We start from the raw sequence: 17,095 nt of genomic DNA on the forward strand, positions 1-17,095 counted from the left end.
AATAGATCTACAAAACTTTTTCATCTTACAACACTGAAACTCTATACTCATTAAACAGAAATTCCCCATTTCCCAATTCTCCCAGCTCCTGGTAACCACCATTCTTCTTTCATTTTTTATGAATTTGACTACTTTAGATACCTCATATAAGTGGACATACAGTCTTTTTGTGACTGGCTTATTTTGCATAGCCAAATGTCATCAAGGTTCACCCATGTTGTAACATGTCATAATTTTCTTACTTTTTTAAGGCTGAATAATGTTCCAATGTGTGTGTGTATACACACACACACACACACACACACACACACACACACCGCATTTTGTTCATGCATTCTTTCATTAGTGAACATTGGGGTGCTACTATAAATATGCATGTGCAAATATTGCTCTGAGACTGCTTTCAATTCTTTAAATATATACCAAGAAGTAGAGTTGCTGGATAATATAGTAGTTCTATTTTTCATTTTTGAGGAACTACCATACTATTTTCCATTGCTATTTTACAACTTTAAAATCCCACCAACAGTGTACAGAGGTTTCAGATTCTTCAAACATCTTCACCAAGACTTGTCACTTTCTACTATTTTGATAATAGTCATTCTAATGGGTATAATGTGATATCTCATGGTTATGATTTAGATTTCAAATCAATGTGATATTGAACATCTTTCCATATTGTTGTTGGCCATTTGTATCTCATCTTTGGAGAAATGCTATTTCAACTGCATGCCCATTTCTGAACCAGGTTGTTTTTGTTACTGAGTTGTAAAAGTTCTTTATATATTCTGGATATTAACCCCTTATCAAATATATAACTTGTAAATTTTTCTCCCATTCTGTAAGTTGCCTTTGACTTTGTTGATTGCATCCTTTGATGCGCAGAAGTTTTTAAGTTTTATGTAGCCCCGTTTTTTTCTATTTTGCTTTTGTTGTCTTTGCTTTTGGTGGCAGCTGTAAGAATCATTGTCAAATTCAATGCCATGAAGCTTTTCCTCTATGTTTTCTTCTAGGATTTTTATGGTTTATGGTCTTATGTTTAGGTCTTTAATTCATTTTGAGTTAATTTCTTATATATAGTGTCAGGTAAAAGTCTTACTTCAATACTGTACATGGGAATATCCAATTTTTCCAACACCACTTGTTAAAGTGACTGTCCTTTTTAAAGTAATATTTAGGCCTATCACTGCTTCACAACTACATTGCCTGTTAATCCTGCTGTTAGAATTTTTTTTATTTAATGTACTAATGAAGAAGCATATTACCATATCACATATTTATTTTTAAGTATGTTGATAAATGTGTTTCAGTATAATTCATTTCCCTTGTATGTAATATTTTAAAATGTATTTTATAAACATATTGGTTTTATGCATTTATGATATATAATGTTTATTCTTTGCCTATTTATTAGTTTAAACATATTGTAAGAAGGGAGCTATTGATTTCACCAGACTACACAGGGTTTGTAGCCGCAAAACTTATTAAGAATTCAGATTGTTTCAGTAACTCAGACAATGGATGAAGTCTGAACTAGAGCAATGGCAATAAGAAACACGTAAAATCAAGAAATAGACAAAATCAGTATGACTTAACGATTAAATCGATGCCATGACCGATGAGCAGGCGAAGTCCATAATGACCACCAGATTTTTAACTTGGGTGGTATGTAGTTCTGGGAGTCATCAGTGCAGAGGTTTGCATTTAAAACCAAGAGAGTATCTGTCATCACCCATAGGGAGAAGGTAGAGGAAAAAATAGGCTACGTTGAAACCAATATTCAAAGATTAGCCAATTCTAATTATCAGCTATGGTGTCATGCAATATATTTAATGTATCAACAAATAAAACTAGTATGTAAAGAATAAAACTTCAACAAGCATTTGGTGGTTAATTGTAAAGGACCATTTGTTATGACTCTACTCTGCATTTGTAATTTTTGCACCTGCAATTATTTGCATGCAAGACAAATGCAGCTACAGTTGCCTAATTACAGGCACAACCATCCAAAATTGCCCACAAACAATAGCACAAAGATATGCCATCTGTGAAAGTGCAGGAACCCCCCAGACCTTTCCTGTTCTGCATCCTGTAAGGCTTCCCTGTGGCTTCTGTCTTGCCTGGGTTTCATTCTTTCCTGATCTCATACATGCAATTATAGGCTGGCCACTCTAATAAGCGAAGAGTCAGTAGGCCTTTCCTCTTCCCCAACCATTATGCTTCTCGCCCCCCTCCAAATATACAAAATGTACCATAGTATGAGCAGACTGAAAACAGAAGCCATTTCTAAAGCACATTATTTGCCTTGTTAGTATGAATAGATTCAATTTTTTATTCACATGTAATTGTACAAGGTAGGCAACTTGAACACTATAAAGATGAAATCTCATATAGATTTCTGCTCAAAAGTGACAAGAAAATTATTTTACTCTACTTTAAAAAAAGTTTTAGCCATTATTAAAAACACAGCTGTCAGTTTGGATCAAATATATTCCTATTTCCCCATTATATTATTAGGACAATCATGAAATTTAATAATTGTCCCTCGGAGCTTGATTTTCTACAAAAGTGTCATAACACAATCAGTACTATGGCAAATAATTATTGAACAGTGTGAAGATAGTTATGATTTCAGGCGGGAAATATAAAATAATAGATGAGAAATATAAAACCCAGGTTAACACTTGATAAAGATTCTGTTCTCATACAAATGTCAGTAGTAATAAATGTGGGGACCACACAGCCTGCTTTATGAAAATGAAACAGATTCTAGACAGAATAATTTTCTAAGATTTTAATGATATATTTCAAATATTACTTGCTTGTCATTTAATCATATTAAACACTCTGAATCTGATAAATCCTCTGTGATAGAAACACTGCACTTTGCGAATGGGAAATTGGATAGTTTATTAGGCTAATGACTAAAACCAGAATGTAACATATATCTCTTCTATGAAATCTGTATTTCTCCACTCTATTTAAGGTGCTTGGAATTGTTATACAGTATTACCATGAAGGTTTCAAGGGCAAATGGAGGCTTCGGAATTCTAAAATGTTCATCAGTGTTTTGTTGTTGTTGTTGTTGTTGTTTTAATTTAACATATTATAGTGAATAGGAAGTAATATTTTTCTTCTACCACATTTTTCTCTGTGGTACATGACTCACACAGAGAGTTGAAGCCAGAGTTCGACACCAGCCTTACGTTTATGGGCAATGGGGCATGTTTAAACATTTGGACATTAGAATACTTAGACATTACAAATATGGTAAAGTGTTTAGACCTAGCAAAATAAGTCATGTTAAGAGAAGAATTTATAAAAGGGAAGTTAGCACTCTGAAAAGAGAGTTAACTAGAAGCAAAAGATTGTTCCATTATATATAACTGAACATTTCAATGTATGCGATCAAAATTCAAAATATTATTAATGACATGATAAACATTAGCTGTTTGTTTTTACAAGAAGTAGAAGAACATTTTGAGACATTCAAAAGGATAATGTTACTCACATCCTGAGCTACCGTTTGTTGACACCAGAGTCAAGTTGGAAGGCCACGGATTCCGAACAATATCTTGCCAATGAATTGTGTCTGTGTAACAAAGAAATTTGTTCTGGTCTACATAGACTCCACCATTAAGGATTTCTGTATTAAAACAAACAAACATATTTCTCGTCAAACTTTTTGTTGATGAAAAGAAAGTCAATAAAAGTTATTTATTCTTAAATGATTTTCAGTGTTAAATTAGAATTATCTTGTTAATAGCCAACATATTTTTTTTAAAGATCGTTACTGGGTCACATAAATTGATTGCAGAAATTGGAAAAAAAAATGGAAAATACAGAGAAAAACAACCATCCATAACACAAATACTCAGAGAAACACTTCATAGTTTGGTATAGATACTCTCAGTCTCTTTCCTTTTTTTAATCCTCTGAACTTGGAATAACATGGCATGCAATATTTCAAAACGTACTAGTTTTGTCTAATATTAAGTGATGAGTATTTAATGCTAATTAAATATTATTCTACATTATTTCTAATGAGAATACAATATGCCAGAGCATAAAGTAAATAATATTTATTTAACTAATCCTCTTTTTTTGGTCATTTAACTCATCTGTCTCTCTTAAGAAAAAATTCTTTCAGTCAATGTGACATTGACGAGTCAGTAGGTAAGTGATTAAAACAAAATGAAAGCTAAAATTAATGTCTCAATCATAAAAATGTTCTTTGATCCTCTCAAATGGAATCAATAGAATTGCCAATTATTCTTTAAGAAGAACACGAAGCAAGACATAATGAAAACCCCATGGTTCACTGGAACAATGACAGGACCATAGGATAAAATTCATTAAAGCCAATTTTTACTTGATTCTCTATTTATCACTGGCTTTGATCAGCTAATTTGTTTCCCCTGAACGAAAAAAAAAAAAAAATGAAAAAGAAGTAGATATTCCCTCTGCAAATGCTAATCTTTTTTTGTGAAATACCATTCTTTTACTTGAAGAAATTGTTGGTTAGAAATACACATAACATCTTCCTACCCAATATTTACCACATCTTTCTCTCTTATCTCTTAAGAGAAATTATATTTGAGTCCATTAAATATTGCTACAAGTAACAAAAAACAGTTAACAATAGTTTATGTAGATAGGGAATGACTTTCTCACATAATAAGAAACCTATAGGAGGTAGTAGTGTCCAGAGTACCTACATCTACTTTGGGTCCTGGTTTTTATTCATCCCAAGCCCAAAAAGGTTGCTGTATCTAAAAATGTCTGTGGGCACCTGGGTGGCTCAGTCAGTTAAGCTTCTGACTTGGACTCAGGTCATGATCTCATAGCTCCTTAGCCCAAGGCTCATGTCGGGCTGTCTGTTGTCAATGCAGAGCCTGCTTCAGATCCTCTGTCCCCAGTCTCTCTGCCCCTTCACCCCCATTCACTCTCTTTCTCTCTCAAAAATAAATATTAAAAAAAGGTGTCTATCTGAATTCAAGGTAAGATGAAAACAGAAGAGCAAGCAAGAGACATTCTTTTGATGAGATGCTCTCTCCAAGGATTATGTCTGCTTTTTATTGGTCAGAACAATATCCCCTGACCATTCCCACTGCAAGAGGTTGAGTGGACATATTGCTACTTGAACAAAACTTCAAGAAGCAGTATTAGTGAGGAAGGAGAGGGACATAAATATTGAGAAGGCAATCACTCTATTTTCCATAATGGCTTTGACAAAAAAAAAAATCTTTCTTGTGCAGTATCCCAAGCAAAAATTGTAAGAGTCACGTTAAGCCAAAGAGGGTGATAAAAGAATGAAAGGAACACGTGACACCATAAGAGGGGTATTTGTAGGAGTGAGATGGGTGAGCACATCTCAATTGCCTTATTGCATTGCATGTATAAAATGCACCAAATTAATTTTGACATTGCCAGGCTTTCCACATTTAAAATCTCCTATTCTCATGATCAATCCTTTCACTGACTATTGGTTCCATTTTCTCAGGTGAGGAAAAAAAGGAAACAAAAAGAAATTAGATCATCTCTCCACTTCTAAAGCCCAGTTCATTATTTTTCATGACCTAACCATACAATCCTCATCAAAGTAGAAGGGAGATGTAAGACGTACAGAAGATTGTGAAATGGATTTCTACATTAATGTTTGGCATTAAGTTTCTATCTATAAAATGTGACGATCTCATACTAATAGCTTTCTCATGAGACATTAGGTGATGCTCTTCTGCTCTAGGAATAATTCTTCATTAGGTGACAAAGAAAGATTTTGACTGCTATCCAGGAAATGAAGGTTATTTTTCAGTTTACATTTGGAAAAGTTCTACTTTAAAAAGAAATGTGAGGAGAAAAGATAATAGCTCAAATATTGTAGAAAGAGTATATTTTTCAGGATTCACATTATAATTCAAACAGTTCATACTGAAGGAACACAATATCTATCTGTAACTTCCTATCTAAAAATATTCAAATAGAATCAGATTATATTATACTGAATAATAATCTCATCAAATCCCCTTCTTCAACAATATTAATCTGCTACCAATGTTGACATTTGTTTCTCAGAAATATTCCGCCCAAGAGCTTGGTTTTTACATGGGAAAGTATTTAGAAAGGAAGCAATAATAATTCAAGTTTAATCTTTAATTAATCTTTAATAATAATTCAAGTTGAAATCTCAAACTAGGACTACAATCATGATCAACTTGGATAACACCCTAAATTCAAAACCAACCATCTGGTAACAATTCTGGTCAGGAAGATTTATAAATTTCTAGTATTTAATGATGTATTTATAAGGCACATATAGTCTGTTCGTGTATGTGTGTATTTTTCCTGAAAATAGTATTTTCCTTCATGCTTGGCTTAGATTGTATTCTGTTGGTGAGTGTCAAACACCACAATCAGAAAAATGTATATTTTACTGACATTTATAGCATAGTTTTAATGTATACTTTATCTTATATTTTCTTTTGATCAATTCAGTTACCTAAATATAGGATAGGAAATAATGTTAATATTGTACTTATTCATTGGTATAGTTTACATTGATTTTATAATGTTATACAATTTTTTAAACATTAATGTAATAGTTTTGTTGTGAAATATTAAATTGGATTTATTTCTGAACTAAGAAGATGCTAGGGGAATATACTGACCTGTAAGAAAGTTGTTAAGGACACAGATTATTTACTAGACAAAAGGGATCCCTAATGTTTTTGCCTTGGTTGACTACAAGCTGCATTTTTAGATTAGAAAGCGGGACAAGGATTAGAAAAACAAAGCTTGGTAAGACATTTATCCAGGAAGATAGCAGAAGAATGTCTGATTATACTTTAGATTTCTTTGCCAACATACAAGAACAGCAGAGTTGTATACAAGTTCCATGAAAGGCTTATTGGACGGTACCATCTGTGTTACACCAAGAACTTCCCTTCCGTTAGAAGGGAATAAAGTAAGGAGTGCCTGGGTTGCTCAGCCAGCTAAGTGTCTGACTTCAGCTCAGGTCATGATCTCACTGGTTAGTGAGTTCAAGCCCCATGTCGGGCTCTGTGCTGACAGCTTGGAACCTGCGAGTTTTTGAGTCTGGACCTGCTTCAGATTCTGTATCTCCCTCTCTCTCTGCACCTCCCCCACTTTCTCTCACACACACACACACACACACACACACACACACACACACACACTCCCTCTCTCTCTCTCTTTCTCTCTCTCTCTCAAATAAATAAATAAATAAACATTTAATAAATAATGCAACAAAGTGATTATTAAAATTTTAAACCATGACAAAAAAGAGGAATTCTAAGTAAGATAGAAAATGTTGTGCAAATGTATAATTTTCAAGTAAAGATGCACAAAGCCTAGAAAAGTGAAAAGACATAAATAATGTTGAATAAATAAATGAGCTCAAGGTAAATCCCATTCCATTGTATTTGACTTCCATGGTAGGAAATATATCACAGAAAATTCAGAAAAAACACAAATAGATTCTTGGTCATTGCAATAATTGATAGAAAAAAAACTGGTATAATTTTTTTTTTAAATCATAGCCAGCAAGTTTACAAAACAGAACTGTGTCTTTTTAATAACTGCCACAATTGAATATCATAACATATGAAATTGATATTCTATGAAAAAGTATCATTTAATTATTTAAAAATTCATGTAAACACTTAAACAGTTTTGTGTCTCAAACACTTCCTACTAGATTAATGCATGCAAGTCAAGTAAAAAAAATTGAATCCTTTTGCAAATAGAATAAGTAAATTATAATCCACATTACTCTCCAATATGTTGAATTTAACATATATAGTACATAATTTATATTTGAAATATTAGACTAAACTCCATGAAGGCAAGGGATATTTTTCAGTGCTGTATCTATATATATCAAACCTGAAGCAATAGCTAATCAACAAATATTTGTTAAATTGAACTTAAAAGATAAAAGTTATGTGGAATTTGCTACCAACATTGATCAATTAACTTCTGTTGTAGCTCTTAATTTTAAATTATATTCTGATCAGATCAAAGTAAAAATGGAAGTTATTTTTTTTTTTTTCCCATAAACACTACAGGTTATCTGAACTGGTTCTACATTTTCAGAGGTCATTTCTGTTTGGGTCTAAACTGTATCCCCAGTGTCGAGCAAAAAGCAGATACATGATAAATATTTGCTTCATGAAATAAGATATAATATCTTGATTATAGAAAACCATATTTGAGTAGGCCAATAAATATATAGTATCTTGAATATAGGGAAAATTAAAAATATAAATGTGAAGGTAGAGTTTTTGTAGGTTAAAAGATAAATAGCTTTTATTATATAAAATGTTTATAATTGATAATGTAAAAAATTATGCAAGTAGTATGTTTGATATTTTAAATGACAGTTAGTTACATTCATTGGTATCTCTAAACCTGTTCTGTGCATCAAATTCTATTATCATTTATCAAGTAAAAAATGATGGTTTTGAGCTATCCTGGACACACCAAATTTCCTGAAACCTGTGCAAATTATCTAGCCATATGTTACACAAAGTCTAAAAGCATGTTTTTATATTGAACTGTAAATCTACCTCATATGGTTCCTTAAATTCTTTTTTAGAAAGGTGTAAAGTGCCAATATGACATTTTACAAAGGACATAAAGTACTTGCGTCTTAGCTTTCCAATCCATAAAGATTGTCCATTTGACTGACCATTACTTCCCTTGATTTCCCATTTGCATGAGTCTAATGAAGAAGGAAATGTTTGTGTTATTTCAATAAGTTTTTCACATTCTTCATTTCTTTTCAAATGCTAGTTATTATAGTGAATTTGAGGATGAATAACCATTAAGACAATTGTTGACATTTTGCAAATATATTCTCTCAAAAGAAAATGTGATAAAATACCAAATCATGGCTTTATTCCCCTTGCCTCTTTTGGAATAGCCTAATTGTGATGTAGCATCCCTGCTGAAAATACAGATTAATATGACCTCCTTACTTAGTTTAAGAAGTCGACAAAATTGCTTTGACCTCATGCACAATTTGCAACTATTTCATAAAATAAATAAGATTGAATGTCTTTCTCTTTTTTTTTTTTTACAAAATAAAGATGATAATTTTAAATGCAATTTGCCATATTCCACTATAGTCTACATGATTGGTATCAACAGTAAACATTTTACTTCTACTCACAAAGCTTCCAAAGATAATAGTATAAGAAAGTCAAATAAACAAGAAGGAAATATTTAACCTCAATCCCTGATTATACATCTAAATGCCTTATTTTGCATGGGCACAGATACAGGTCAACCTTAGAATTAAAATGATAATCAGAATAAATAAAGATTAGAGATAATGCACTTGTCTAATTACCATGGGAATGTCTGAATAATCCATATATCAGACTTATATTGCCTATCCAAACCAAAGGTCACAATCATGAAATCAAAATCCAAAGTGGCAAAAGTCCATTTTCCAAGATGAAGCTATAGGAAGAAGTCACTGGGTTTTTCAGACATAAAGCAATGTATCTTTCTCACTGTCATCACCTTATGCCACACAAGTCTGTTGGCAGATAATGATACAAAAGTAATATAGCTCACATCATCCACCTGTGATACTTAATACATCATCTCTGGAATGGACTTGGTCCAAAGATTCCCATATCTTTCTCAAACCCAGACCTTTCAGCTGGGAGCACAATGAATTGCTGCTACCCCACTGGGCCAGCCCTCAAGGTTCATTATTAATAAGCTGAGACTCTAAAGGCTAATGAGAAGCGGGTGCTTGAGGAGACAATGGCTCATTCATCATCAATCAAGCTTTGAAGTTTTTATACAGATGATTTAAGGAGAGTTGAAGTGTGCAAAATTGAAATGTCACATTTGTATTGGGAGTGGGGAGAGGGTGATAATGTAAATGAGTGATGTAACCTTCTGTATTTCAGCTCAATGATCAGAGTCAAAAGCTCATGGATGCGGATTCTGAATGAATGCTAGGAAGTAACAGTGGACAGTTTTTCGACCCAAGCAAGGCAATTTCAAAAGGAAATGATTAGATTCATTGGCTGAAAATCAGCTTAAAATAGAAAATAATAGCAAAAATATCTTGATTCCGATTGAATGGAGCTCAGTAATGCTCTCCAAAATGTTTCAGTGTATAATTTGTAGCTTTCATTATGTTTCAGCTCAAGTCCTAACTCCTCTGAGAAGTCCACTATGACTGTCTAGTTTTTGGAGGTTAACTACTTATAACACTGATTATCTGAACCACTCACTTAACAGAGCAAATACTCCCCACCTTCTTTATTCTTTTGTGTACTTGTCTTATCTCCCCTATTGTAAACCTCTAGAGGATAAGAACCGTGACATACATCTTTCTGTGGCATTAGTGCCAAAAAAGAAATAGAAATTCAAATGTTTTTGATAATTATAATGACAATCACAACATCTTGAGAACATGACTGACATTTGTAAAAAGTTGTTAGCTGCTGACTTGGTGGCATAATATAAGTGATATTTCCTCCTCATGTACTAGATAATGCTCACATTAGAAGTCACATAAAATGTTGAATAAAATTAGTGTAATTTTAATGTATTAATTCTTCCTATCAGGGAAGTAGTAATCCACTTAAACTCACTGGAGTTCTCTGGAAAATTTTAAAAATAAATTTTGTCTTGTAACTGTCTTTGAATTACGAATAAGAGATTTGCTTCTCAAATTGTTCTCTAACTTCATTACATAATTCTGTTGTATGTGCCAACATGTTTAATATTTTTCCTCTAATAATTTCTCCCAAACTTGTACTCCTCCTGTTCCTTATTTCAGTTAAAATCAGAATAGCATGCTGTAAAAGTCAATTAGACTCCAAACTTGACACTTGTCATTAATTCATTCAACTCTATATTTAACTGGTCATGATATTCTATGTAAAATTTCTCATAATGTCTCTTGATTTATCCCATTCTTTTTACATCCACTGCTATTCCTTAATTCAGATTCTACCACCTCATACCAGATTAAACTTTTTCCTTCTAGATCACCCTCCCCACAAATTCATCTTGCATATCAGAGTCATAATACATTCTATACTACAGGTAGGTAGATACATACACTATATAAGTAAGTGGCTGGTCAGATAAGATAGATACATATGCTATAGGTAGGTGGCTGGGTAGATAGGTAGATGATAGATAAATCTATCTTCCACTTTCAGGGCTTTGAGTGCAAAGGCAATAACACTGAATCTAGATAACTGGGTAAAACTAAGTTCAAAATCTAGTTTTCTGTTTGCAAGATGTATGACCTTGAAGGCCTTTATGAAACTCAGTTCGCTCAACTCTATAATGGAAGTAATGGAAATATTGTACTCACAATATCAGTCACACAGTTGTTGATTATACTATACTTTATAATTAGTAATTACTTAAGTAGTTGTTTACTCATTGGTATAAACAAGAGTAGTTCTTTTTCTATGTATTCATATTAACTTTGTATTACTTAGTATTATATTTTAAAGAAGATAGAGATTTATTTATTTATTTAAATCTCTAATGTCTTTAAAATATAACATAACACTATTTACTTATTTATTTTCAGTTCATATAAAAGTCTGTCTTGGTGACTCAAAGCTATTATGGATAATTCACAGTCATCAGGGTCCCAGAATCCATTCCATCTTATTGCTCCACAATCTTTAATAAAAGAGGCATTTCTACCTGGTAACTCCCATGCAAAAGATGAAGGAAAGCATGAAGAATAGAGGATGAACACAGGTTGTCTCTTAAGGAAGGTCCGTGCAAAAAGTCACTGAACAAGGACTAATTCCGTACCTCCCTTGGGCCGAGCTGTTAGGTACGTGAATTTATTCATGAGTGGTCATATGATTAGCTAAACTTCATATATTGTTTAAAAGCGAGTCGGTGGTAATGGATGTTGGGACACAACAAGCAGTTTCTGTCATACTGACTCAAAAGAAAGCTCCCTGCATCTTCTGGATACTTATAAAACATAAATCTTGTAACTTCAACAAATATTTTTTTTCAAACTTTATCACTGAAGTATAACATATGTACACAGATGTACATATATCATATACAATGCATTTTTACAAACGGAACATACTTACGTAGCCAGCGCCCAGATCAAGAAATAGAATATTCCATCATCATAGAATCCTTCCTTACACTTTCTTCCTCACATCAGTCCCTCAAGGAATCTTTATCTTTCTTTCTTATCTGGCTCTACTTTGCTCAGCACTATGTTTACAAAATTCATCCACATTGTTCATTTTCATTGCTATTCGGTACTGAATGCTTTGTCCATTCTACACTGATGGACCTTTGAATACCTTCCACATTTGGGCTATTACGAATAGTGTTACTATTAACATCCTAGAATATGACTTTTGGTAATCATATGTACACATTTATACTGCATACATACTTAGAAATGTAATTGTTGGACCATAGTGACAATCAGTTTTCCAAAGTACTTTTTACCAATTTATATTCCCCTCAGTAGTGTTTGAGCAATATACTTGCTTCTTAATCTTGTCAACCCCTATTTCTTTTCTTTCTTTTTTCTTGTTCCCCACCACCACCCCCCACACCCGCCATGGTAGTCATTCTGATTGGTGTGATGTGGTATCACTTTAATTTTCACTTCCCCAATTATTAATTTAGTCTCAAATATTATTTTTAAAGTGTGGTTTTCATGTAAGAGGTTGTTGTTTACTTGAGGAAGGGTCTTTCAATGGTGAAACACTGTGTGTAAGTGAAACACTTTCACAAATGTGAAACACTTTGTGTTTCCACAAAGCACTGTGGAAAACCTGATCTCTATTTGAGGTTATTAACAAACAACTGAGTAAATTAACATACCAGATGCTCCCCTCCTAACTATTTGGCTTTTTGTTGGGGAATGTGACTCAATGTTTTGAAAATAATACTTTAAGATATATTAGAAAATATATTAAAACTATACCAATAATTATGTAAACAAAGAAAAAAGTATGAATTCTGAAAGATGAATGAAAAATTCAAAGTAAATATCTCTTTGATAAAGATGAACATAATCAAAGGTATATAAAAAGACTGAGAAATTCATTATCTTTTGATCTGTACATAAAGATCAAATATTTTTATTCCTCTATCTACTAGAAAACCCTCATTACAGACAACAATCCTCTTAAATAACTGCTCCAAGTTTCCAGAAAATGTAATAGCTTCAGTAGAACAAATCAGTAGAGTTCAATGTTTTCATTACCAATAAGAGGGAAAGTCATATTAGTACCCAGAAATGATTTGTCCCTTTTATTTATAGGCTTTAATACAATAAGCCTGGGATATGCTGCAAGGTCACTTTCAAATATCTCACCTACAATATTAGTTTGTATAGTTTTAATAATTCTTCTCACAATGTGTGATTTCCTCACTACTTCTTTAGAGTATTTCAGAAAAGTATAATTGTCCAGATGACAGTAATGACAAATAATATTGTTATGTATATTTGTTGCTGGCAAGCTAAGACTTGAAATAAAAGGTAAAGAAAGAGAAAGAAGAATGACTTAATCTTGTAAAATGATTATAATATTATTTCAAACATCAGGATTTTTTAAAGGCTATATTAAAATACTAAAAATATCAAATACATAGCTTGGAGACCTGGGTGTCCTTGCTAAAAGGTCTATTTGTTAAAGTGATGTTAAAAATAATAAATAAAAACACCATTTTACAAAATAAGAAAGTAAATAAGTCACAAAATAAGATTTACCAGAAGCTGATACTATAACACTTTAAAAACTCACATTTATGTCTAAATCAAATTAAGTCGATTTTTTAAAATAGAGTTTTAATCTGGAGAAAATTAGGAAAAAATGATTAAAGAGGAGTATCATTTTATAAAGCATTGGTTTCAAAATGTGAAATATCAAATAGCATGGCAAAACACAGAAATATCTTTGTACTTAGATTAGTTTGTATGAAGTTTTAAATTATTATACATTACATGCAGTCAACTACATGAATCTTAAGCTCTCTGTTTTACATATGCATGCATACAGTGTTTGTACATCTATATCCATGTAACCGCAACCCAGATAAGGACACAGAAAATTGCTGCCACTTCAAAAATTTTCCCTTACTCCTTCCCAATCAAGCCCCCAAAGCCACTGTTCTGACTTCCATCACCATAGATTACTTTTGCCTGTGTATTAAGCTTATACAAGTGGAATCATGCACTACATATTTTTTCTTGCCTTCTTTTATTCAAAATAATGTTTTTGAGATTATTTATGCTGTTGCCTGTACTAGTAATTTGTTCATTTTTATTGTCTACTGTTCTATTATATGAATATGCCACAATTTATTTATAGATTAGTTAATTTTTTAAGCACATCTTTGTTATTTTTTTTACCTGTGTGATTTCAGACATGTTACAGTTTCTTTTCTACTATCTATAAAATAGGAACAATAATATTTACTTTGCTTGGTTACATTGAGAATTACAATTATGTATATAAAGCATCTGGTACTCAAAAAATGGTAGCTATTTCAAATTAATTTATTAATGTACATCAGGAACCTCCTTTATCCAAAGCATTTACAAATATATACACATTGGTTGAAGCCTGGATCTTTTGGGAGGTGAGAAGACCAAGTGAAAACGTCTGAGAATCACATGAAATCTTCATACATGAAGTTTGGTGCATAGTGTAGTAATTTTAGAACTAGATACATTGAACTAAAATATTATTACATGTACTTCAAATTTGGTTAATAAAAAATGGGGCTATCTGTATTTCATAAGACAGATTGTTCCCAAGAACAAGAACATAAATTCTGTAACTACTATTTTTCCCAGACTGAGTAATCCTGGATACCTAGTTGAGTTAACCCTTTGAGTCATTTCTTGTCATGTCGGTAACTACATTCTGTGACAACATTTAGAGCTGTTAGATTTCCCTCTGTTTAATTCAGGGTGGTGCATAGATCACAGGTTGCAATGTCTCTGCTGGCAATTTCCTGGTGACCTTTCCATTCATTGCCACTACTACTGTGCTGCAAAGAAATGAGAGTAAATGCCAAAGGACAGAGGCATGTAAACTGAGCCCTCCTCTTCAATTGCAAGGGTCTGACATTTTTACTGCAGCAGGATGGATTAATTAGGAAACACAGAACGCAACTAAACACATCTGTGTGGCTCAGGGTTGAGCAGGGAGGTGGGACTGCTCCACAGTTCTGTTTAAATTTATTAAATTTTTAAAATTAAATCAATAAAATGCATAATAAAAATTAGATGCATAACAAGCATTACTATAATAATATCGCTGCTTTATATAAGGAAACAAAGGCCATTACTCTGGAAGAAAGACAAAATGTAATCAAATACTATATTTGCTCAGAGATTTTAAGAGTTAAAGGTAGATATTTAAAATATCTGAGGGAAAAAAAAAATTTCTGCAGAAAGTATGTATATCATTTCTAATGAATCATTATATCCTATGATTCCTAGAACCACTCTCATTTTTCCCCATTATAAATATTAGTTTCATATCGTGACATTCGATGTCAGAATAGGATCTGCTAGCCTTGGTATAGTTGTGTAACTTTATTATCATGTCTTCTAGGTTCAGATGCACTTTTATTCTAAATTTCTTCTTTCTAATGTTTATCTATTTTTGAAAGAGAGAGAGAGACAGAGACAGAGGCAGAGTATGAGTGGTGAAGGGACAGAGAGGGAGACACAGAATCCGAAGCAGGCTCCAGGCTCCAAGCTGTCAGCACAGAGCCCGACACGGGGCTCGAACTCATGGACCGTGAGATCATGACCTGAGCCAAAGTCAGACGCTCAACCGACTGAGCCACCCAGGCACCCCAAGAAGCACTTTTATTCTAGACGTATTTCTATTCCATTTTCTTGGGTTAATAAATATGATTAAAAATTTATTTCAGATACTTGGCTGCTCTTTGAGGCTGGACATAAAGAAATGATTCAAGTGTCAATATGCCTCACAATGTCAGATGGGTCAGTCAACTACCAACATTCAAGAAGAGAAGACTTCTAGTACACAAATTCTGCACAGGCTATTGTGTGAGACAGGATAACCATGTCTCCACCAAAGTTACCTGTAGGCATTCAGTCACATCACTTATTCTCTCTAAGCCTTAGTCCTTTATCTATAAAATAGATATTAATAATACCTCTCTGCTAGGGCAAGTGTAAGGAGAAAGAGTTCACATACGTAAATGCTCACCATAGGGTCTGTTATAGAGCAACTGTTCAATTGATGCATCATTATTATTAGGAAAACAGGAAAAGTTCTCTGGCCACCAAATTTCTTCTATCCTGCTTAACTATCTTTTCTGTTTGCTCTCATAAATAAATACACTTCTGAGAGAGCTAGAACAGGGGCAGTATTATTAGGCAAAATTAGAATATGTAGGTTTGTGTTTGCTTATTTTTAAAAGTTTATTTATTTATTTATTTATTTATTTATTATTTTTCATTTTAAAAAATTAGTTTCAACTTATATGAGTTTCAGATGCCTTTTAGAATGTTCTGGACATCCATAAAATTACTTAACATCCTTACATTCAGAATTTTCTTTTTCTGGGTGGGACTTTATGCCCCAATGGCATAACAAATGAGACACAAAATGATTAAGGAAGGTGCTGAATACTTCACACAATAGGGGTCAAGCTCGGATTCAAATGCCTGCATAACAGGCTCCAAAGCCCATGGTTAACCACTTCACTCTAGTGCCTCTTGGTAAATGCTACCATTACCTGAACATCTTTATAATGCAATATTTCTCTTAATCCTTACAGAAGTCCTACCGGGTAATTATTACTAGTCTTATTTTACAGAAGTTTAGAGAGCTAAATAACTGGTGAGAGTTCTAGAGAACTGGGATTCCAACTCATTAACTGCTGGGTTGAGATCCTGCTTTTAAACCTTTTATTCTTCCACAATAGAAGAAAAGGTGGAGAGATTTAAAGGGAAAAATAAAGTTTAAGCAGAGAGGAGGTACAACTCTAAATTATATAATCTACTTCTAAGTATGATTAAGAACTGAAAGTAATTTCCCTGAAG

At 32.8% G+C, this 17,095-nt stretch overlaps 1 protein-coding gene across 1 annotated transcript in view; it reads right to left on the reverse strand.

Annotated features, from left to right (window-relative positions):
- Positions 1-17,095, reverse strand: part of ERBB4 (erb-b2 receptor tyrosine kinase 4) — a 712,433-nt gene that overhangs the window by 370,987 nt on the left and 324,351 nt on the right. Inside the window, exon 4 of the mRNA XM_042948704.1 lies at positions 3,512-3,646. Coding sequence (XP_042804638.1) covers positions 3,512-3,646 — 135 coding nt within the window. The remainder of the gene's footprint in view (positions 1-3,511; positions 3,647-17,095) is intronic.

Source organism: Panthera leo, chromosome C1 (genome assembly GCF_018350215.1).
Source record: "Panthera leo isolate Ple1 chromosome C1, P.leo_Ple1_pat1.1, whole genome shotgun sequence".
NCBI lineage: Eukaryota > Metazoa > Chordata > Mammalia > Carnivora > Felidae > Panthera > Panthera leo.